This window comes from Daucus carota, chromosome 6, assembly GCF_001625215.2.
Source record: "Daucus carota subsp. sativus chromosome 6, DH1 v3.0, whole genome shotgun sequence".
Lineage (NCBI taxonomy): Eukaryota > Viridiplantae > Streptophyta > Magnoliopsida > Apiales > Apiaceae > Daucus > Daucus carota.
The window spans coordinates 36,193,739-36,217,003 of record NC_030386.2 but is presented as its reverse complement, the minus strand read 5'-3'; the positions used below and the strand labels follow the sequence as shown (position 1 = coordinate 36,217,003).

The window sequence follows — 23,265 nt, the reverse complement described above, 5'->3', positions numbered from 1 at the left end:
TTGAAGAGCTCCAAAATAAGGAGTTTGTATAAGACGATTCCACGATTTGTTTACGCACTTGAATCGAAACAAAGCTTTCTTGGGCAGTCTTTTGAGAATCTCTGTCAAGATATCATCCGTCAAAGCGTCAGCGCCGCCCATTGCTTTAATGCTTTTACCTAACGTGTGTTGCGAGAAGCAGTCGCGCGGTGGTTTTATAGAGATCGGAAGAGGATTCGAGACTGATGATGATGTGGCGCAAATTTTTTCTAGAAGTGCGTTTTTAATACTTAATTTTAATTTTAATATTTAGTTTATATTAAATTTTATATTTAAAATGATATTGATTACTCCTAGTTATACATAAATATTTTTGTTGATGTGATTAATATAATTTTATAATTTTTCAAGATATGTTTTAATAAGTAGGATTATTAAAATAAATAAACAAAACATGTATTCAATTTTATATTTTAAGGTGTTTTTTTTTTTGAGAATGATATTTTAAGGTGTTATATTTAAATATAAGTGTTGTAATTATTATTCAATATAATTTAATTAAAACAGACAACTCCTATTAAAATATATTTTAAAATTAAAAGTTCTTATATGAAAATTTTGATTAGTAACAGAAGCTTAAAAGACGTCGAATTTCCGTATCCTAATACAGTACATAGTTCCCATGGAGAAGGGGGAATGCCTCTTATTTTTCATGCAAACTAATCATGCACGTATATTCTTATAAACAAGTGAATAAAGCCGCCTTTCGCGGCGGCGTTATAAATTTTATATAAATTTTGATATAAATCAATATTATAATAAAATAAAAATTATTTCGAGTCATCTTCCGGTTAAACATATCGCTAATAAAAAAAATATTATCATTAGTATGAAAATTTGTTTAAGTTGTCATCCTTTCAGACACAATATTAATAATAAAATTAGTTCGAACTGCCCTCCCGTCAAAGACAATATTAATCCAAAATTATTATTTTTATGATAAAATTAAATATTTTAATTTAGATCAAAGTTAGTTTGAGCCGCTCTCTTGTCAAACACAATGCTAATAACAAAACATTATAAATTAGATATTAGTTTGAGTCTCCTTATTATCAAACAATACTAATAAAAATTATTCTAATTATGATAGAATTAAAGATTATGATTGGATAAATATTAATTTGAACTGTGGTCCAGTTTTAAAAAATATATATTATAACATAGGTAAAAAATTATTTAGCCACTTTCCCGTCAAACATAATACTGATAGAAAAATTATTATTATTTAGATAAAAATTAGTTTGCGCCGCCTCCTGTGCCCGTCAAACTATTGTCGAGATTGGTCGTAAGTCAATGCATACTATTTGAATGAGGTTGCGAAGATGTCAAAGATGTTTTCATGATACAAAGAACGACGTGAGTTTAGCGCTACGAACCAGCTCAGACAATGTGAAATTTTGGAAGATGGTGGTTTTTATTTTTTAAATATATAATTTGAAAAAAATTAATAAAATAAGATTATAAATTTTTTTTGAAAGAAAATTTTTATAACTTTTGAAAATAAGAATTGTATTTTTTAATTATATTTATTCTATAATTGTTATTTTAAATAAATAGAATCCTACTGTTTTATGATTCATAAACAAATATAAGAATTGCACTATCTTTGCAATCCTTTTATCTATAAAATACTTGAATCTGGTTTTTTGCAATCCGAAATTTAAGAAAAATCAGAAGACTGAATCGAACAATTCTAGAGACGCCCGCATCCTCCTTTATATAAGTATACTAATGAAAAAAACCGCGTTTCGCGGCAGCGTGATAAATTTTGATATGAATCAGTATTATAATAGCATAAAAATTATTTTGAGTCACCTTCCTGTTAAACATATCACAAATAAAAAAATATTATAAATAGTACTCCCTCCGTCCCATTTAATTCTATACGTTTCTTTTTTAACTGCTCGACACGCATTTCAATGCTCTTATAAAATATAGTTCCGTAACTTATTTTTGAGATTTTCTTTTTCTGTATAAAAATATAACATCCAGACTTTAATTTAAAAAAGAAAAATTTTAAAAATAGATTGCACAACTACATTTTGCAGAAGCATTAAAATCCGTGTCGTGTCCCCGTCCCCCAATGTATACTACTCAGAGGGACGGAGGGAGTATAAAAATTTGTTTAAGTGGTCATCCCGTCAAACACAATACTAATAATAAAATTAGTTCGAACCACTTCCCGTCAAAGAAAATATTAATCCATAATTATTATTTTTATGATAAAATTAAATATTAGATAAAAAATTATATTAGCCACTTTCCCGTCAAACATAATACTAATAGAAAATTTATTATTATTTAGATAAAAATTGGTTTGGGCCGCCTCCCGTGCCCGTCAAACACAATACTAATCGAGAATCATTTAAATTATTATAAAGTCAATATATGATTCCTATTTTATATATCCTATTTTGTTAATTATTTTTATATCATGATTCCTATTTATTACTTAAAAATTATTATCCTATTATGGTTATAATATTTTTGTTATTAGTTTTTTATAATGATTATTATCTTTACAATCCTTTATTTTCTATAAGAAATTTTAAAAAATTATAAGACTAAATTGAAAATAAAAATTGTACGTATTACCTTAGAAATCTTAAATATAAATTGTATTTTATCCATGATTGTTAATTTAAATAAATATACTTTAGAATCCAAAAAGAAAAGAATTGTATTAACTTTTGGAATACTTGAACCTATTTTTTAAATATAATCCTATTTTTTTTAGGATTACTAAATAAGAAAAGAATTGTGTCATCTTTAGAATTCAATAAGAAAAGAGTTGTATTACTTTTAGAATTCCTGAACCTGATTTTTTGAATTATAACTATATTTTCTCCCCGAAATTTAAGAAAAATAAGAAGACTGGTGACTGATTATGATTCATATTTATTACTAAAAAATTATTATTCTCTTATGGTTATAATATTTTTGCTTTTAAATTTTTTTAATGATTATTATCTTTACAATCCTTTATTTTCTATACGAAATTTTAAAAAAATTATAAGACTAAATTGAAAATAAAAATTGTACGTATTACTTTAGAAATCTTAAATATAAATTGTATTTTATCTATGATTGTTAATTTATATAAATATACTTTAGAATCCAAAAAGAAAAGAATTGTATTAACTTTTGGAATACTTGAACCTGATTTTTTAAATATAATCCTATTTCTTTTAGGATTACTAAATAAGAAAAGAATTGTCATCTTTAGAATTCAATAAGAAAAGAGTTGTATTATTTTTAGAATTCCTGAACCTGATTTTTTGAATTATAACTATATTTTCTCCCCGAAATTTAAGAAAAAACAGAAGACTGAATCGAGTCATTCTATAGACGCCCGCATCCTCCTTTATATTGATAACCTAATTCTACTCACGTTTACATTTTAAAGATGAAAAATAATCCGATACCTGAAATTAAAAATTTGTAGAACATGATGTTTTGAATTTAAAATTGAATTGTGATTTAATTTTTAAATTTGAAAATCTTAAATAAAATTTTCAATATATCGATCCAAAATCCAAAATGAAATTAATCCAAATTCGAAATCCAAAAAAACCTCTATGTGTGTGATCTTTTATTTTATTATACATTATAAGATATATGTTATAGTAATAAGTGTTGTTTCGCTAATTTTATTTTATTTTTCAGAAATAATGATTTACTTTTGGAGAAAAAAATAAATCCTTGGCTTTTTAGTCAAATATGAAATACATGTTTGACACATATATTCAAAAAATAATATAAATTGCATTTTCAAAAAGAAAATAAGAATTTAAAATTTAGAAATAATGGTAGTCAAACCGGCACATTATAAATATAATAATATAACACCGATGAAATAATACATTTATAACTAACTTTTTCTCCCAAATGATGACTTCTATTCTCCAAGCAAACATATTTATTACCTTTTTCATGATTTTGTGAACTTTGCTAATTTTATATCTATTTTCAATTTTACTTATTTATAATAATACTCACTTAATTTGTCTATTCCCATCCATGTTTAACTATTTATATTAATAATTATAACTGAAATATCTTTTCAATAATTTAATTTAAAATACATGAAAAAATTGTATATGCTAGCCGAGGTATTATTGTAAAATGGAGTTTTTATCGATTCTCCAAAATTGCACCTAATCAATTTGATGTGCTCTATGATTGAAGGTCAAAACTAAGCTCTAACTCGTCCCATTTCAGACAACTCACAATTACAAGCACCACTCCAATCACAAATTTTAAAAATAAAACCTTAGGAAACCCCTCTTTCTCTTCTTCCCCCAAATCTAGAGACACACAGGTTTATAACTACACACACAATCACATTCTACTCTTCGTTTTATTCTTCTCACTCTCTTACAAATATAATTTAATTGCCTCGTTTTTTAATTTCTCACTTGTTACGGTTTTGTTTTATTTAATTTAAATTCTAGGGTTTGTTTGGTCACGCCTAATTGGAGCAGAGTGTAGAAGCTTCTAATTTAATGGAGGCACCTAGCGGTGTCGCAGGCGCTCGCGGCGTGTCTCTACCGATGCAATCGTCTCGGAAGGAGTGGCGAGCTGTTCCCGAACAGGACTCCGGCAATGAGGTCGAAGCCTTGACTGTACTAGCTTAATTTTACTGTTTTTTAAGTAATTAGGGTTTGGTGTTTTGTGATTTGAATTTGGATTGTGATTATTTCGGGTTGTTAGGATTTTCAAAGATCAAAGTTAGGGCAGTCTGATGAAAGATTAATTTTTGAGGTAATGTGCTAGGGTTTTCGCCTTTTTGGTGGAAATGGCGTGTTGTTTTGTTTTGGTGGTGACGGCGTGATGTTTGGGTTTTTGTTAAGGTACAGCAACCGGGGGATGTGGACTTTTGTTCGATTTCGATTGATGCAAGTATGGAGAATGAGTTGCAGCAGCGGCTTCGTTCGGTGGTTAAGCAAAAGGAGGAGTTGGAGCATGTAGAGACGGAGATTAGGGCGGAGATCATTGCCCGATCGCAGATTATTGCGTTGCAGAGTAGTTATGATTCACAGATAAAGGAGCATGTTAATGCCAATGTCAAGCTTCAAGTCTGTACTGTTAAAAATCACACCTTTTTTTGATGAAAATTGAAAATTGCAACTTGAAGCTTTGATCATGTTTTTTTAACTCTTGGTTTGCTGGCTTGTGAAGGAGCAATTACGGGAAATGGAACAGGGTATACATGAACTTGAAAGAGAGATTGAAGTGAAAGAAAGGGAGCTGCATGCAATTAGATTAGATACTCAAGCAGTATGTTACCATTTGTGTTCTTATGAAGTTTTGGGGCCTCCTTTATTTAAGTTCATTTCTCAGTATAGTATTTTTGACTTGGGCAGGTGTGGGCCAAAGATGATCTTCTCAGAGAACAAAACAAAGAACTGGCAAATTTTAGGTATGGGTATATTTTTCCGGTGGTTATACTAAGTTCGCGGCTTTGCCAGGACTGAAAAATCCATTGTTTCATGACGTATTGAGTTAATATTCTTATGTGCTGGAAAAACTTTTATTATCCTTTTATCAGTTGAAACTTGGAATGATTGGCAATTCTGGTGTTGTTTCTGGAAAATTTGGAATTGCTGGTTCATTTCTGATTTGGGATGTATTTCATGCCACGAAACAAAGCTGCATATATATAATTAAGTGGCTAGCGGAGTTGGGAGATCTGTTATTTGTGACTAACTTTGACTCCTTTTGATCGCAGGAGAGAACGTGATAATTCAGAAGCTGAGAGAGCACAGCATCTTAAACAAATTCATGATTTTCAAGAGCACATTCAAGAAAAAGAGCAGCTGTTGATGGAGTTGCAGGAACAGGTTTGCTACTTCTCTTTTTATGTTTAAATTGCAGTCAAATAATGGATAGCACATTGAACATTATAATGGAATGTACATTGCAAAAGCTCTGTGTCACTGTGTGTCTGTGTTCCCACTTTCAGTAAACATTTATTTTCATGCAGGAAATTTCATTCTGTGTCTAATTTACATTGTTATGTTGGAGGTTGAGTATATTGTTTTAGAGTCGGTTTGGACTTAAATAGTACATAAACCAAAATTTTTACTAGTCTAGATCATGTTGCTTTCTTCAGCAAAGAGTAGCACAGGAAACTGTAATCTTTAAAGATGAACAACTAAGGGAGGCACAGACATGGATTACACGAGCCCAGGAAATGGATGCGCTGCAAACAAGTACAAACCAAACCTTACAAGCTGAACTTCGAGAGCGTATTGAACAGTATAATCAGTTGTGGATGAATTGCCAAAGACAGGTTGGTTTATGAATTGCTCAACTATGATATACATCTCTTCCATAGTGTTATAGCAACATAATAAGCTTGTAGATGCTAAAAGTTAAACTTCCATTTATATTGGCTTTCAGTTTAGGTAAATTACATTAAATATTAAATGTCAATAAAATTTTTGACTTGTCTAATTTTATCATCACTCACGATTGTAGTTTACCGAGTTTGTGCATACCATACAAGCACTCCAGATCGAGCTGGCTGAACTAAGAGAAAGAAGTGGAACCTACTCGGACGACTCACGTGCTTCCCAGTCAAACTTAAAGGATGCTTCTCAGTCGGGAAACAGCAATGGAAGCCAACTGAATGTTAGTGGGAATGCTCACGCCCGTGATTCCAACACTCTTCCTAATGGGAACTTGGAGAATGATTCATCTATGTCACAGGGAAATGCTTCCGGACAGTCTGGTCAGGTAAAATTTGCCCATTTAGTTTAAAAATCTACATCATGAATGCTTATGATAATGATAATTTTCAGATATTATTTACCGCTGTTTAAGTTACTAAGAACTGTTATGCAACATTCTATCTGAAAGAGGGAGTTTCTATGTCATGTAACCATGAGTGGGGTTGTTACTTGAAGTGTTATCAGTAGTTACAATCAGATATATGTAATCTCTTTTTTGCAGCTATCATGGAGTTGCATTAAGTAATATAGATGTCCATTTGGCTTACCTTAATAAATCTTTTATTATATAGCTTGTGAGTAGATATATTTTTAATTACAGGTTATCATCTGTTTGGATAATTCAGTTGATAATGCATTTCTTTAGTACAAAATATAAATTTGACGAAAGCAATTTGAATTTACATTTGGCAAAGTAAAAATGTCGATCAATCAAACTACACAAATTAACTCCCAAAAAAATGCAGTACCTTGCTTTTTTCAAGTAATAGGCTGTTATTGATGAACAAATCATTCAAATTAATTTGGACTAATAAAGTACTGAAACTATTTAACATAAGACTATGCAAACAGTCCCCCAAGCTGTAACAGTGAAAGTCTTCATCAGGCAAGATACACCAAAATATATCGTTTATCCTTGTAAGGTTTTGAAACTTTAATATCTTACTCTAATTCAGTCTACTTCGCTAATTGTACCCATCTTCTAATATTATAGACGCGCTCACACACACACACAGACACACACACATATATTGATATATATGAGATGTTAACGGGATAGTAGTCTAGAATCTGTGTGATGAAGTGGGGTAGATGAACTTTGTAACCCTCATTCTGGTGCTGTTTACTTCTACAAGGTACTGTAACTGTTTTATGTATACTCCTATCAGTTGTGCACTTTATGTGTTCCTTAAAATGGCTTTCTATATATTTTAGGCGAATCCTCTACTATTCTGAACTGCTAAGAAAAGTTTTAACTGACTACTGTTTAATGTGTACTAACATAGGTTCTTTTTGTTTCAAATTATCAGACCAATCACGTTGCTGCTGTTCCTATTGTTCCTCAGTCACTAGTTCGGATGCCCACCTACCTCCCTGGGCAAGTGGCTGCTTTGCATCCCTATATTATGCATCAACAAGCGGTTGCACAATCTGTTTCTTCGCATGTTCCTCAATCACATACTGCACATTTTCACTCAGTACCAGCGGTATCATCTCTAAATCATTGGCAGAATCAACAGGTAATAGCAGTTGTAGTTGTAGAACCATAAATGCAGTTACGGTATCTTGAATCATTCAATGTTATTTCTGTAATGGGTTTAGGCTGCATCAGAAGGTTCTCAAATCCCAGCTCAGGAACAACATCCCCCATCACAAAGCGAACAAAATTTGCTACGAGCAGAAAATAATTATGACTATAAAGTGCCTGTAAATGGACAACCTAGTCAGACAGAATACGTCGATGCTCAAATCAATCCAGAGGTACAACCTCAAGCGGTAGTTCCAACCCAGAACGAGGGAGCACAGGTGTGTAACTCTAAATTTGAATGCTCATTATTGCTAATAAGTTGATCGGATGTGTACTTCTTGCATTATGTATGATACACTAAGAATTTCATTCAGGTCCTGGAATCCATTGATAAACGCTACATTGTAGATCCTCGATCTCAGAACAACTTGCAACATTTATCTTCCCAGTTTCACGAGGGTTTGACCCTGGATTCTTTGAAGCATAATAGCGAGAGTGAGGTTTGTAGTATTACTTTATAAGCATCAGATCATCTTTTTGGCATATAAGCATTACATAAACTGAAAGTTTACGTTGTTGTGCAGAAGAATATTAACACTCTGGGAAAATTAGAGGCCCGAGTTTCTATGGCCGAACAACCCAATGCTAAATTATCTGAAGAACAGCTGAAAAATAAAAATTTAATGGAGAATGACGGTGCTAATACCGCGTTAGCTTCTGAAGCTCTTGTCTCTGCTGAGGACAAGTCTAAACTTGTTGGAAAGAGCTCAGAAATTACTCTTCTTGATGAAGGATCATTGTTGCGCTGCATTGTTCGCACAATTCCACCAAATGGTGGAATCAGGATTAGTTCAACGGTGAGCGAGACTCCCAGTACAATTCTAAATAGCTGAACTTCTTCGTTGTTGGCTTATAAATAATATGGTCTGTATCATGTGCAGCTACCCAACAGGCTTGGAAAAATGCTTTCACCTCTACATTGGCATGATTACAAGAAAAGTTACGGAAAACTTGATGACTTTGTTGGCAGTCATCCTGAAGTAATATATTTGAACCTAATCAAGCTTTACATGATTGTGAATTGCTACTATTTATGTTAACTAACTGTATTATGCTACAGCTGTTTGTTATTGAAGGAGACTTTATTCACCTTAGAGAAGGCGCTCAAGAGATTATTGCAGCTACGGCAGCTTTTGCTAAAGTTAAAGCAGCTGCTTCTGCAACCACATCGCACTCCTCCCTGTTGCCTTCTGTTGCTGTCACGCCCATGGCTCAGTCACACCGATTAAAAAGGGAGCAGGCAACCAGCCGACCAGGAAACCTTACTGATGGTCAGACGCAGACTCAGCTTATAAATGGTGTTCCATATGCTGTTGGAGCTGTTTCAACAGTGAAAATTTTAAGCAAATCTAAAGACATTGCGGAACATAGTAGCACTGAAATTAGACCTCAGGTGCCTACACAGTTCGCTTCTGGAAATGGATCAACTATAGATAGATCTGATGTAGTTGGTTCTCAAATCAGGGGTTCAGTCCGGGGCAGGGCCAATTCAAGTTTTGTTGTGAAGCAGCAGGACAGGTATTAAATTAACTGCTTCACAAGAATTTTCTGTAACCTGGTTTTAATTACTTCTTGTACTAATTATCGAATATAAATTTTGTTGGACAGAACAACTGGAACTTCGTTGAACCCAAGAAGATAGTAAGTTCACCAAACAACCTTGATGTTGTTGCGTACTTTAATTAAAGTTTCATAAAGTTAATAGTTTAGTAGTCACAACGTACAACTACTAAATTGTTGGCTGGTTCTAGAGTTATTCTAATTTTCCCTTCTGTTAAGGTTTCTTTTTCCACACATTTTAGAGAAGCATCCCTCTTTGCAGTCCAATTATCATGCAGAATTCAATTGTTGTTAGAAATATGTTCCTGTACGTCATTTGTGTCTGGTCTGATAGCTTCACTAGCAGAACTTGGTTGTTTTAAAATAGTTATGGAGCCGTCAGTAGGGATTTTGACTACATTTGGAAACATTATACCTTGAAAAACAAACTTTAAGATTTATTCTCAATGCTTTTTGTTCTCTGTTACTCGGGTTCTTGATTTTGCTTCAAGTACCTGTGTAGGTAAAGCTTAGACACTTATTTTAAAACCAAAAACATGTAAATTTTATGAAGTGTTGCTGTGTCCAATGCATGGACACGTACATGTTGGACACTTTCAGCTGAGTCTGGGTAACAAAGCTTTTATTTAATGCCTTAGTTTCTTGTAAGTTTTCTATATAACCCACTTCTCACATGCCAAGTGATCTTGACTATATAGTAGAAACTAAAAATTTCCGTGGTAATGCACCGAGTCCAGATAGGTTATTTAGCATTGTTCGCAGTAAACTGTACTAGCTATAAAATATACCAAAAAGGTCTGAAATGGCCAGTATGAAATTTTTTGCGTGTGTTCAGCTATATATACACAAGCAACATCTTTGCATATATTCTAAGCTACACATTCTTTGTATTTGAAGACTCAAGGTTTTAGTTTTGAGGGTAAAAATGAATGATATCTACTCTTGCCTCTTGGCAATTAGCATCAAAATCAATGTTCCCCTATATGTATTATGGAGGTGCATGTATGGTCACTATGTGTTGCTCTGTATTGATTTTCATAGGTTGGATTTAGCTAATTTACCACTTGTTACTTTTATCATGATTTGTAAGGACATTTACTCTTGTATTGGCAGGTTATGATTGAAATATTGTTAGATATGATCAAATTGCTGGACACTCAGATTGCTTGTGCTGCGGACTGCGGAAAAGAGTGCTGATGTATTTTGATGATGGAATTTCCTACCTTTTGCGTTATATAGAAAGCTTGCAAGGCTCTAGCTGATATATAATTCTGTTGTCTTGATACTAAAAAAGCAGTGCATCCAAATTGGTGTATAGCTGCACAAATTGAATATGTGCACCTTATGGTTCTCAAAATTATTTGTGAACTTGAAAGTTGGAACTAGAACTGTTGGCATCGGCCTAACTTATGATCCCATTGAATTATGGTCTTATTTGTGGTTGCTATGATATGCATACCGCTGCTTTTGATGCTCCACAAACATCCGTTGTTTGCTTGCTTTTGTTTTGGTTCTGATGGCCAAAGTGCCTCTTGCCTTTAAACTCATGTTATCAAAACTTGTGTGCAATGATTGCTCAGGTGCGGGTGTTTTGATTTGATTTCGGTGAAAGTGCTAAACAATTAAATTGATCAAGTTCAGTTTAACTCAACATACATTGTGCTCCCAGAGTTTGAAAGAAGGGTAGGTTAGCAAATAATTTATGGGAAAAGGAGCAGAATTATTAGCAAAATATCCATAAACTTTTTTTTTTCCCCGTTCTGGGATGATAGAGTATGTTTTTACAACTTCACTTGAATCTAGGGTACTACGGATTTTATTTTTTTAAATAAGTTAATTTATCACATTTTTTCTCGTCTCTGAAAAAAAACTTGCAGAGGGCTTAGCGATACTAATTGTACAGTGTTACAGAAATCGGGGATCAGACCTAATCGGCTGAGCTACCGATTCAGAGATTAATCGAAAATCGGGGATTAATCGGAAGGATTAATCGGAGTGAAAATCGGATTTATTTTAATATTAAAATATTATTTAATATTTAGTTATTATTATATTGGCTATTTAGTAACTAATATATTTACTATATTCATAAACTCTATAATTATTCATATTTAAAGTAATATAATATTTTAATTTCAATATTTTATTATATATACTTCGATTAAGAAATATATATAAAGATTAATCGGATTTCAAAAATCGAATCGGTGACCAACTTTGCAGTAGATTAATCGGGGATTAATCGGTTAAATCGGGGATTTTTAGAACACTGTAGTTGTATGACTATCAAATTATTGCTTTTCCTGGGTGGAAGTGTCATTGACTGTTTTAAAAACTGTAATTTATGTAATTGACATGGCATTGGGCTTGTAATAGATGTACAAGAAATGGGTCAGTAGGAGAATTGGGCTGGGCTGTGGTATATGTTGAGCATGGGGAGGTTGAGGTATTACCCAATGCGTTGACTTTATTTGCAGTAGATTTGAGTGAAGAAAGAAAGAAAGATATGATGATAGAGGGGGTGGTCATCTAGATTAGATTCGAGATATGGACCATGGAGCCATATGAAAAATGACAAAGCCTAGCTGCCTAGAATAAAGATGGAAGATCAGAAAAGAGAGGGGACCGGCTGAGAAAGAGAGAGAAGTGGTCCCTTGGGAGATATTAAAGTCCATCCCACCCCATATTTTATCTATCTTCTGTCACATTCATGGCCTCCCTCCATCCTGTTTTAGTTCTCTTCACAAGCCGTGCTCCCCTGTTTTAATGCCACTGTTCTTCGTTTATTTCGATATTCATGCACACATGTTTCTTTCGACTCGTGAACCTTAAATGTTGTCATTTTTTTGCAACAAGTATTGACGGCTACACTTATTCTGATACCCACATTTCTTTCGAGAACTAAACCATAAATGTTGCTAGTGTCCGGAATGCAGGTTAACTCTTCGTGTTTAATCAGTCGTAAAAAGTGTGAATTAGACTTGATCAGAGATTAATTTAGATAATTGATAATAATAATCAGAGATTTAACTAGACGAGCTACGACATAACGAATTAGTCACAGCGAACTAATCAACCGGGTGCAATATAAATTGGCAGGGAGAATAAAGAAAAGAGAGGGAGAGGAGAATAAAAGAATGGTAGTAAAATGAAAGGACAGAGGGGAAGGAATGGGGTGGTTTCCCTAACGGTGGTAGCCTGGGAAATGACAAGCAACAAATAATAATGTGAGTGAGTGAGGAGAGCATGTGGCGTGGCCCATATGCTCTACTCATGTCCTTGTTCCTTGTTTGGTAACATCAAACATCTACTAGTATAAATAAATAATGCTACTGCTACTGCTTCAGAATCAGAATCTGTTCATTTGTTTATGTCTGTGAAACAATTACTCACCTTAAATCAGAGTTAAAACAAACTAAATAGGCGATACAGTAGATAAAAATAAGTGAGATGAAAATTATTGGTGGGGGGCAGTTGAGTTGTGGCTGGGAAGAGTAGGTATAACGGTCACGGTACGAACAAGCAAACCAGCAGTAATCACGTACTGCTTCTGAACTCGTTTTTACTTATATGCATGCACAGGTTACATCTTTCTATGCGACCATTTTGTTCAAATTCGTCACTGACCTGTTTATACACAAACTTATTTGTTAGTGGATTTAATCTTTATTCCTTTTCCTATTTATTGTTGGGATTTTAGATCGAAACCATATTATTAAAAGCTCGGGGCAAGAACAGATTTTGTCCCAGCGCCTGAAAATAAGTTTTTTCTTATAAAAACGAGTGGAACGGATGGATGGAACAAGTTTTTTCTTATTAGGCGAGCGGAAATTTATAAACGAACATGTGATAGAAGCCTTATATATGTCAGGCATTGTTGATAGTGTGGCGTATGCAACCAAGATCATGGTTTTCGTAGTCACACTTTGTTGGTAGAAGTTATGCACTTTGATCATCTGGGGTCCTGGGGAGACTTGGATCTCATCAACCAGCTTAGCCGCACCTCCAGAACAATCGTCGAAAAGAAATCTAATTACAAAGGTAGCACAAAGTATTTGTGGACAAGTTTTATTATTGTGGGTGCTAGAAAATCAGGGCCTTGATAAATCAACAGATACTACTCCACAATGATCATGGCCGTCCATCAGCAGGATGGAAAGTACGTGAGTGCTGACGAGGAAATTAGAGCGGTCCCCAGCAGTCGTTGTGTAAGCAAAGAGCGGGGTTAACGAGGTTATGGTGGGGATGCAGCTACACCACCACCAATATATAGTACCATTCACCAAATTAAACCACCTACACAGCTGCATAGCCCAGGATACAGTACTACACAAACTTGCTTCAAACTTCAAACCATATCTCTCTCTCTCTCTCTGCAGGCAAGGCAGTCTTGAAAAACAAACACTACTCCTGCACTTATACCAAAGCACTCAAAATCTCCCAGGCAGCAGCTACTTGATAAAAAAGTCAATCACACCCTTTCCTTTCATCATTAATACTTGTATGACTTGTTTATCTTTTTCTCCTCTCATTCTTTTTTTCCCAGGAAGTGCTTTGCTTTGCTTTGCTTTTATGTAGAAAGATGGTGCAAAATTTTGTAAAGACTAATGGTTGCTTTTGCAGGCGGAATAGTAGGCATGGCCACAACAGCAGCTTATCCTCCACACACAGAAGCCCCTGCTTTTACAAGAGCACAATGGAAAGAGCTTGAGAGACAAGCCATGATTTATAAGTACATGGTGGCTTCTGTTCCTGTCCCTCCTCAGCTCCTCTCCTCTGATTTCTCAGCTCCCACTACACCTAGTAATTATAATTATAACTCACCCCTTTTGTTCTTTCTTTCTTAAAAAGGTGGGATCTACGTTTGTGTGTTTATGAATCTTGTTTGTTTTGATAGTGGGACTTGGGCCACTTGGCTATGCTTCGATATTTAACTTGAAATATGGAGATAATAAGGATCCAGAGCCAGGCAGGTGCAAGAGAACTGATGGGAAGAAATGGAGGTGCTCTAGAGATGTGGCTCCTCAGCAGAAGTACTGTGAGAGGCACATGCATAGAGGCCGTCCCCGTTCAAGAAAGCCTGTGGAACCACAACATCAACAGCAAGTCTCTTCTTCTCCTAAAAGCAACAAAAAAACTCGCTTGGTTTCTGCTGCACCACCACCTCCTGGCTCCCCTGGGCTTCTGGGATCAACTAATGAACTTGGCAACAACAGCCCATCTCCACTGTTACTCAAGACTGTCTCCAAAGTTGAAGAAGATGTCTCTCTTTCTTTATACACTCAACATTCCCAAAACAGGTCTCTCTCTCTCTCTCTCCCCCCCTTTCCCTCTCTCTCTCTCTCTCTCTCTCTCTCTCTGTGTGTGTGTGTGTGTGTGTGTGTGTGTGTGTCTGTGTGTTTTTTTAGGGAAGTGTTTGATGACATGTATTTGTTTAATGAAGGGAGATGGAGTGGATGATGGAGAGTAAGATGATGACAATGGAAACATCAGAGCAGCAATGGCATCAGATGATGAGTCAAGGCTCTGTTTACAACACTAGTCCAACTGATCCATCTATATTTCAACATAATAATTATGGTGTAGAAGAACAGCAACTGGGTTTACTTTCCCTTCCACAAATTGGGGACTCCAGCACTGATGATTACAATTTGTTTATGAATTCATACAATCCCCCCAGGGACTTTATTGATGCCTGGTCTACTGACAACAATCCCAACTCAGAAACTATCAAGAATGATGCCACTTGTGGTGTAAATAATATGAATCTCTCTCCTTGTTCTCTAAATCTCTCCATGGCTATGGGGGTGAATGATTGTGAAATGGGGCAGATTCAAATGCTGGAAGAAGGCAATGAACCAAGTCAAAAATGCAATGGTCTGAGCTGGTTAAGCCCTGTTTCTTGGAATGCATCTGCACCTGGTGGTCCATTAGCCGAGGTCCTCAGGCCTAGCAATGTTATTGTGAATTCAAATCCAGGGTCTCCTTGTGCCGAAAAAAATTGCGATACAATCAGCCCTCAGGAAACCTCTCCGTCCGGGGTCTTGCACAGAACAATGCTATCGTTATCCGATAATAGTGTCTGCAACAGCCCAACAGTAGCTGCTGCAGCACCGGAGTTTGTTGGGTTCCAGTGGCTAAACTAAATGATTGAGCAAATGGAAGAATCATGTTTTTTGGAATTTTATTAAGGATGTTCTTGGTCTTATCTTTTACTATGTTTTCTTGATTTTCATTTGCCACCTAATGTAGATTTTTATAGTTTGTTTTTCCAAATTAGACTGTCCTTGTTCTTTAATAATACCTATAAATCTGGCAATAACACAAGTATAAACTACTAATTTCACAAAGTTGCCATTGACAAAAACAGGCAGAATGAGGTTTAAAAGCTTGTTTGTGGACCAAGAATTGAAGCAATGAGGAGGGAGTGAGTTTGTTTTGTTCTTTGATTTGTCATGGCATTTAAAACGTCCCTACAAATTCTTGCCTTCTTCTCCTTGCCTTTACCTAAACAGGGGAAGTGGACCTGGTTATATATGTCAGAGGGTCAGATGGATTATTGAATACAGCAGAGAGGAAAGATAGGTGTGTACTTGAATTTTAACTAAATTTAGATGGCAATGGGTGGATAGGGGTTCCCTTTCATCTCTATCACTTTGGACTACTTCTTTGCTATGTCATGTAATTGTGTAATTGTATAATTGTATTGACAATACACTACTCTCGTGTACAAAATCATTTTTTTAAGAAAAATTTCATCACAAAACAATAACGGAAAATAACATTTGCGTATATCTTACTCTCCTTTACCGCATGATAAATTTGATTATTAGTTTTCGTTGTGAGATCATTTAGGTTAATAAATTCGATGATGTACATTTTATTTTTGTAATTTTAGTTTTCGTTGTGAGATCATTTAGGTTGTGTTGGAAGAACAAACTCGAATATTATGATGTTATGGTAGTAAAGTACTTGCGTCTATTATCTACGAAATAAGGATACAAACAAAAAACGATAATAGTATAAGAGATCATTTAAGCTGCTTTATTTCTATTTTCTGCTATGGGAGATGATGACAAGTTTGTATCATAGATCATAGTTTGTTGAAACATCTGCTTCATACGACAGTCATGAGTCACCCAAGCCAGACAGGTGGGCTTGGGCTTGTTTTAGTCATCATACAAGTCATAACAGTTGCAGCCCATTAACTTCTTGAACCTCGTTCGTTTTTAGGAAAACATCCCAGCTGTAGCCAGCCCAATCCAGTAATACATAATTTGCTACTGTGTTCTTCATTTTCAATCAAACAACATAATATTTTAATCGATAAAACAATATCAAAGATGAGAAGCATAAACCACAAAAACAGCCCTAACGCATCCAACTTATATGCCTTACAAATAAATATATGTTTTACTGCTTCTCGGATGAGGCAGAGTCGAACCCGGGAAAACCGAGAATAAACATACCACTTTGGCTATGCAATCGTGCTCTTCTGAACTTAAACCAGCCCCAAATGAAACAATTACAAGACAATGGCAGACAATTATAGTTGCGTTACACTCCGGTAGATCCAAAGCCACCAACACCTCGAACCGTATCATCCAAATCATCAACCTCAGTTACATCAGGAGTCATGATCTTCTCAAGAATCAACTGAGCAATCCTATCTCCAACATTCACTTGGAACTCAATATCAGAGTGATTGAACAATATGACCCCAACAGGCCCCCTGTAATCGCCATCGATCACACCCGCTCCCACATCTATCGAATGCTTCCACGTCAACCCTGATCGCGGCGCTACATTCACAATATCCCAAGTTCAAATTAATCGATGAAGACATAGAACAAGAATTAATCGTGATCATTCACAATTAATCACACCGACTTTTAGAATAACGATCTCACCGCCTTATCAAGCATAACAATAGAAACATAATAGTATAATTTTATTTATTTATTTACCGATGCGAGCATAAGTTCCTTCAGGTATTGCGATGCTCAGATCTGTTGGAACCAGGGCTTTTCCCCTAGCGGGTACTTTAATCTCCTGAGCACTAAAAAAAATTGAAATAAATTAAATAAATAAACATTGAGTAAAAGTTTAGATTAGGAACTTGGAACTAAGATATATATAGTTTTACCTTGAAAGATCGTAACCAGCAGAAAGAGGGGATCCTCTGGAGGGCAAAACAGCCTTGTCGGACAGCTTTTTAACTCGGAGAATTGGAACATGTTTGTTTGATTCTTTGTTATCTGCTATGATTGTGTTGTTTTGGGTCTCCATTTCTGATTTCTTGTGGGGGAGATTGCGAAGGATTGTGGGTTTTGAATGAGAGGATGATTTCAAGATGTGGTAGAAAGGTAGGGTACAGTTGTGTATGGAAGGCTTGTTAATGGCGCCAAGAATTCCCGCCATTTCCTTGAATTGTTCGTTCACCTAATAGTCTTATTTGATTTTTTTTGGGCCTGGGCATAAGAGCGTGTTGGCCCGAGTGCTACGTTGTCCAGATTAAACTTATTGGACATAGCCCAGTTAGGCTTTTTTCATAGAATTTATTATTATTTTTCCTGTGTCCTCTTTTAACACTCATGTATACTTCAAAAGTGACATGCATGAATCATGATTGTGTTTGTTATTCAATTCCTGTCTATACATAGAATATATGTAGTAGCTACATGCATGCTCACTGAAGAATGTTTTTACCAGGATTTCTTGAATTTATAAAATGTGGAAAAGTATGATAGGATTGGCATGTTCCCTATCATCAGATTAGACCAAAGTAAGAAATTACTGAAAAAGTTTGCAAACTGTAATGCACACACTCTACTGCTTTTCATGTTTTGAATGATAGGGCCTGTGAAAAAGATCAACATATGTAGCTTAACTGGAAAGATGTTGCCATTTATGTAGTAATACTAATCCAGAACAATGCTCGAGATATTCCTATTGGCTTTATTCTTTTTTATTAACAATACCTTTCACTTTTCCACTCTACATCCATTAGGCCAACACATAAAATTGAGCACTCTAATTAAAATGTTGGTTGAGACCGTGGCTTTAGAAAGGTCACAGGTTCGATTTCACTGGAAGGCACGAAGTAAGTGCACTGCCATGCTCGGTGTGTATGAGTGTGCTAGCAGTTCTCCGAATTAGTCAAGATGTGTGAAAACTGGCCCGGATACCGGATTCATAAATAAAAAGAACTTGTTGAGGTCGAATCATGGTGAAGATAGTTGCTTAGAATAAATCACTGAAATTAGTTATGGTAAACGAGTGGCATAGAAAAGAGTAATTATGATATACGATTAATGGATTAACAAAACGTCGAAAAACAAAAGATGTTGCAAAAGATTAATCAAGCTGCAATGCTGCATTACATGTTTACTCGTTCAATCTGTTTAGTGTTTCCCCTCTACATGTTCTGCCTCACATTATAATCTGGTTTTATTATGCTCCGCATTGCAATAGTGTAACTGAAGACACTAAGAATCTTTACCAAGGTTGTCCTCGCAGCAGTGCGTTTGATTCTCCGCGCATTCCATATCTAGAACTTGGGCTACACAAGTTCCTTTCCAGTTCTGTATCACTCATGACAGCACAAGCATCTGGTTCAGGAGCTGCGAATGACAATCGTTTCTTCACAGAAGTCACGCTTCCTCTCTCTGGTGTCAAAGGCCTCTGCCTTGGTGTACTTTCAGACCGACTTCGAGCCATTGCTGATGCAGTGGCTGCCATATAGTTTGGCACTGAAGCTGCCACAGCATTTTCTTGTCCAGCCATTTTGTGGTAATTTGAGCTCATATTTGGCGACTGAGCCATCATAATGTTCCTCTCAACTTTTAGGCAACGAGGACTGGCTGAATGAACTTGGAGCTGTTTTATTTTGGATTGAAATGGCGTTATAGGGAAGGCACCGGACAGATATCTACTTGTTCTGTGCATTGGAGAACAATCAGACTCTGAACCCGGATCTAGCTGTGGGTATTGGTAATGTGAATTATGTGATCTCCGTAAACTTGGGACCGAATATGATTGAGCAGTGTCAATTTCTACCGTTTTCATTGGATCTCTTTGATCACCAGAATTTCTGCCTATCCTTTTCCACTGATCAGACCATCCAGGCTTTTCTTCTTCCCCTTCCTTACATAAAAATTGGTCCTTGCCAGGTCTCAAACTCTATACATCAAATTATTGATAATATTTTTAGTACGAACATAACACACGTCACTGGTATGAATCTGAGAAAAGAATACAGAGTACTAAAATACCCGAAGAGAAAGAGCTGTTGAGAGTTGATTTCTGTGGTCAGAATCTGCTTCCTTAGTTTTCCGCAATATAGCTTTGATTTCTTCCAGCGTATGTTGATGACAATCCCACTCATCTGTAATGCTACTTCCTTCTCTAGACTGTCAAGACAGGAAAATTAATCATGTAAGCAACAAGCGGAAAAAGATCATGTACTAATATATTCTAATAACTCATGTGAAAATTAACTTACTCGAGATTTCCTGGTCCCAGCATGATAATCCCTTAAGCTGTTGGATACATTGAATGTGGAATCCTTGCTGCCTTCATATGAAAGCCTCCTACGTTGATCACGAACTCTAGTTTGAACTCGGACCAAGGACTGAATGCATCGAAGTGTCATCTTTGCTTGCTTACGGATATTTTGTCCTCTTACTAAAGCCTGTAGCTTTACAATTCCTCTAAGTGCCCGCAGAGCTCTCCTCGCCTAAGAATACCAGAGTCATTTCATTTTCAATTTTAAAATTGTCTGCTTTGTGAGCATGAATAGTACATTACTTACCAGATAGGCTCTGAATGCTGATTGTATCTTAATTGCAGCATGGAAATATTCACCGGTGATTTTAGAGGGACTCGAAAGCCTGATGACTTCCACAGCTGCTTGGACTGAAGCAACTTCTGCCACAGCCTCAGCACTTGCAATATCTCGCCTTTCGTAATCATCAACCAGGGCCTTGGGTTTCACAGTCAGGTGAGTATCAACCACACTACTTGCTGGTGCATAATGCTGTATTGTAGTTTCATAAATACATTGTTTGCTAAAAATCCACCTCCGCTTTCCTCTCTTCTGCATAAACAAATTACACTTTTAGAGTATAAGAAATACACTGAAGTAGTATGAAATCGATGACATTTAAGCGTAAAATGTGGCATCGTAAATTTATTACCTTTTCATCATCTTCTTGTTCATGTTCTTCCCTCCTTTTGCTAGACTTGATGGATTTTGTAGGAGACCTGAAAGCTTTCTTGACTGCATTAAACCATGAACTTCCAGCTGCAGGATTCTTTCCCATTGTTGCTAGTTGCTAGTTGCTAGTTGCTTGTATATTTAAAGAAGTAACATGAATACAAGTGAAGTGAACACAGGGGATAACTTATTGCAACTCCAATGTGTTGTTACACAGTATAGCAAAGATGTCATTTGTAAATGCAGCAGGTCAGGTTGAATTTAGTAGGAATAATGGTGGTAAGTGAAAAGCATGAGTACTGTCAGATAGTTGGGGAGTCTAGCATCAAAGACTGTGCCGCTATATCTACATAACGAATAGGAGGCTGTTTTCAGAAGCTATGTCATTTGAAATCAAAAGAAAATAGAAAAAAGAAAAGCTATGTCATTTTCATTTAAAGCAAAATATAGTAGTACAACTTATCATATTCTATACTGCTTCTTGGAAGGTTCTTCTCATGACACCTTAAGAGTTTAGATGAATTACTCGCTCGGTGACAAATCTTTTAGTCAGAACCAGTTTCTTTTTTGCCTCCTCGCAGAATCTTAATTATCTTCTGCATTTTTTCTCCGTTCATATCCACATATACTATATATCCTGATTATGCATTCAAGAGATACTCAGTCGTTTCAACATGAAACACATTATTTTTAAGTGTACCAAATGTGATATTTTAGACCATCTTTACGAATTATGGCAATTCTGATCCATTCCTTTTAGAATTATGTTACTAGACAGACAGCATACTTTCTTCAACTCTGGCTGGTTCTTATTTATGAGTACTGTGCTGCTGCCTTCTTTAGCATGTTAGCAGCTTTAGGAAAGAAGTAAAGAGCAGTTGGGTTCTTGGTTTTAGTCTTTGGCTTGGTCATTTGTATAGCTTTCAAAAGAGAAAGCAAGCACATATATTTATGTAGCATGTATTTTGTGGTACATATTTATGCTTTTTGGGATTGAGGTACTGTCTTGGATTCTCTTCTCCCTGATGTTTCAGTCTTTTGAAACTGTTACTCGTTATTGGAATTTACTATTTTATTCATTTTCATTATTTTTCATGTGTTCACCCTGCCGTCCAAGCACCAGCAACTTGTTTGAGCTGATTTTAGTGTGTGATACCTGTTTCTCATGGTCTGTCTGTTTTAAGAATGTTCAGTACATAGACAATTTGTTTGTGCATTTTATTCGCTATTTATGCAATAGTGATGCACACAAGTGCTCACTTGTTATTTTCTCATTACTCGTGTTGATATATGATAATCAAGTGTACAACAGTTATTTGTTTCACGTTTTGTACATGATAGTCAAGTATCTACTTGTTATTTATTTCATGTTTGACATATTCACAGTCAAGTGTCTAGTTGTTACTTGTTTCATTTAGATTATGAACTATTTGTCAGATCGTGATCACCAATTTGAAGCTTTTATAGAGGTAATACCGCATTATCAAAGCATATATAACAGTATAAATATGAAACAAGTAAATTGCAACAAACATTCTTCATCAACACATCTTTATGTCAAGCTGTCACAGCTTTCATTACATTTTACAAAACGCAGTTGTTATATTGAGAGATGATGTTTCCAGTTATACTGGAAATATCATTTCCCTATATATCACCTGTCGGCACTGCCCTACCTTCCACTTTCGATTTATAAGTCATGACGCTAAATCAACATGTTATTACAGAAACTATCTTATTACACAACGCGTATAGATATCTATAGCTAAGCTGCTAGAAAATGCTTCTAATCTCATCATCTTCTGGTATAGATTCCAACTTCGGCTTCCAAATTGCCGTAAATTTTTCATTTTCAGAACATGTGTCACTCCTGAGTTGTGATAAAATATCAACAGGCAGCCCCTGTTCAGACAGCAAATCTTGCAATTGTTGCCTTGTTATAACAACTTTTATCCTCTTGACACTGCCCTCGCCCTCGTTGTCGACCTTTCGAGCTCCTTTCTCAATTCCTAAACCATCAACCGAAGGAATGAGATAGTACGTGTCCCCGAGCTTCAACCTGGAACTCAAAGGAAGATGCTGGAGAGCCTCCCTCGACAAAGCAATATTAAAGCCAGAGAAATTTTGTAGCACATCCCTCACAAGAATTGGTGCTGAAAACTCCATGACCTTCCCATCAATCTTCACAAGCTGCACAACATTTTTGTTCTTGCTCTTTTCAGCATCCCGAAAACAAGGAGCATTATTATCGCGTCTGCAAACAACCGAGCAGTTTCCCATGATAACACAGAAAACAAAATTGGTTTCTTAATAAATGTTATCAAGAGTTTGAATAAGAGGGACTAAAGAGGAAGTTATAGTTATAGACTTATAGTTAAGTGAGAAAATAAATATTGGTTGAGTAG

General features: G+C 35.5%; 5 protein-coding genes across 11 annotated transcripts; 2 read left to right on the top strand and 3 right to left on the bottom strand.

Annotated features, from left to right (window-relative positions):
* Positions 1-4,223: 4,223 nt before the first annotated feature.
* Positions 4,224-11,124, top strand: LOC108227634 (uncharacterized). Of its 5 annotated transcripts, none has more exons than XM_017402881.2 (17): positions 4,224-4,360; positions 4,494-4,649; positions 4,753-4,803; positions 4,899-5,117; positions 5,221-5,319; positions 5,406-5,461; positions 5,771-5,882; positions 6,155-6,334; positions 6,523-6,780; positions 7,805-8,014; positions 8,097-8,300; positions 8,397-8,522; positions 8,607-8,879; positions 8,964-9,062; positions 9,143-9,600; positions 9,691-9,723; positions 10,756-11,124. In XM_017402881.2, coding segments are annotated over exons 2-17 (2,484 nt in total). In that variant the 5' UTR covers positions 4,224-4,360; positions 4,494-4,544; the 3' UTR covers positions 10,757-11,124. The 5 variants fall into 5 exon arrangements, with proteins under 5 accessions (XP_017258370.1, XP_063935508.1, XP_017258369.1 ...); XM_064079438.1 differs by having other exon boundaries at positions 4,893-5,117; positions 8,610-8,879; XM_017402880.2 differs by having other exon boundaries at positions 4,893-5,117.
* Positions 11,125-13,781: 2,657 nt separating this feature from the next.
* Positions 13,782-15,921, top strand: LOC108225313 (growth-regulating factor 7). Of its 3 annotated transcripts, none has more exons than XM_017400150.2 (4): positions 13,783-14,108; positions 14,266-14,445; positions 14,540-14,942; positions 15,086-15,921. In XM_017400150.2, the coding sequence occupies exons 2-4, from the start codon at positions 14,280-14,282 to the stop codon at positions 15,786-15,788; spliced, it is 1,272 nt and encodes a 423-aa protein (XP_017255639.1). In that variant the 5' UTR covers positions 13,783-14,108; positions 14,266-14,279; the 3' UTR covers positions 15,789-15,921. The 3 variants fall into 3 exon arrangements, with proteins under 3 accessions (XP_017255638.1, XP_017255639.1, XP_017255637.1); XM_017400148.2 differs by having other exon boundaries at positions 13,789-14,143; XM_017400149.2 differs by having other exon boundaries at positions 13,782-14,445.
* A 987-nt stretch (positions 15,922-16,908) lies between these two features.
* Positions 16,909-18,078, bottom strand: LOC108226625 (deoxyuridine 5'-triphosphate nucleotidohydrolase). Its single transcript, XM_017401618.2, has 3 exons — positions 17,789-18,078; positions 17,610-17,701; positions 16,909-17,444 (listed from the first exon to the last, which is right to left on the bottom strand). The coding sequence occupies exons 1-3, from the start codon at positions 18,061-18,063 to the stop codon at positions 17,200-17,202; spliced, it is 612 nt and encodes a 203-aa protein (XP_017257107.2). The 5' UTR covers positions 18,064-18,078; the 3' UTR covers positions 16,909-17,199.
* An 830-nt stretch (positions 18,079-18,908) lies between these two features.
* On the bottom strand, positions 18,909-21,258 carry LOC108225605 (protein IQ-DOMAIN 17). The gene is made up of 5 exons (XM_017400522.2): positions 20,841-21,258; positions 20,456-20,740; positions 20,147-20,380; positions 19,917-20,054; positions 18,909-19,824 (listed from the first exon to the last, which is right to left on the bottom strand). Exons 1-5 carry the CDS (start codon positions 20,964-20,966, stop codon positions 19,141-19,143), a joined length of 1,467 nt encoding a protein of 488 aa, XP_017256011.1. The 5' UTR covers positions 20,967-21,258; the 3' UTR covers positions 18,909-19,140.
* A 1,375-nt stretch (positions 21,259-22,633) lies between these two features.
* Positions 22,634-23,140, bottom strand: LOC108226294 (uncharacterized). The gene has a single exon (XM_017401239.1). It carries the CDS (start codon positions 23,138-23,140, stop codon positions 22,634-22,636), a length of 507 nt encoding a protein of 168 aa, XP_017256728.1.
* Positions 23,141-23,265: the final 125 nt, after the last annotated feature.

Bases quoted from the DNA above. Each gene is read 5' to 3' on its own strand.
- LOC108227634 (XM_017402880.2), top strand. From the start codon at position 4,545: ATGGAGGCACCTAGCGGTGTCGCAGGCGCTCGCGGCGTGTCTCTACCG. The intron at 5,883-6,154 runs GTTTGCTACTTC...TGCTTTCTTCAG, and splicing joins TGATGGAGTTGCAGGAACAG to CAAAGAGTAGCACAGGAAAC. The intron at 8,523-8,606 runs GTTTGTAGTATT...GTTGTTGTGCAG, and splicing joins AGCATAATAGCGAGAGTGAG to AAGAATATTAACACTCTGGG.
- LOC108225313 (XM_017400148.2), top strand. From the start codon at position 13,879: ATGGTGGGGATGCAGCTACACCACCACCAATATATAGTACCATTCACC. The intron at 14,144-14,265 runs GTATGACTTGTT...TTGCTTTTGCAG, and splicing joins TCCTTTCATCATTAATACTT to GCGGAATAGTAGGCATGGCC. The intron at 14,446-14,539 runs GTAATTATAATT...TTGTTTTGATAG, and splicing joins CTCAGCTCCCACTACACCTA to TGGGACTTGGGCCACTTGGC.
- LOC108226625 (XM_017401618.2), bottom strand. From the start codon at position 18,063: ATGGCGGGAATTCTTGGCGCCATTAACAAGCCTTCCATACACAACTGT. The intron at 17,702-17,788 runs GTAAAACTATAT...AATTTTTTTTAG, and splicing joins GCTGGTTACGATCTTTCAAG to TGCTCAGGAGATTAAAGTAC. The intron at 17,445-17,609 runs GTAAATAAATAA...TTGTGAATGTAG, and splicing joins AGGAACTTATGCTCGCATCG to CGCCGCGATCAGGGTTGACG.
- LOC108225605 (XM_017400522.2), bottom strand. From the start codon at position 20,966: ATGGGAAAGAATCCTGCAGCTGGAAGTTCATGGTTTAATGCAGTCAAG. The intron at 20,741-20,840 runs GTAATAAATTTA...TTGTTTATGCAG, and splicing joins AACAAGAAGATGATGAAAAG to AAGAGAGGAAAGCGGAGGTG. The intron at 19,825-19,916 runs GTATTTTAGTAC...TTTGATGTATAG, and splicing joins CAACAGCTCTTTCTCTTCGG to AGTTTGAGACCTGGCAAGGA.
- LOC108226294 (XM_017401239.1), bottom strand. From the start codon at position 23,140: ATGGGAAACTGCTCGGTTGTTTGCAGACGCGATAATAATGCTCCTTGT.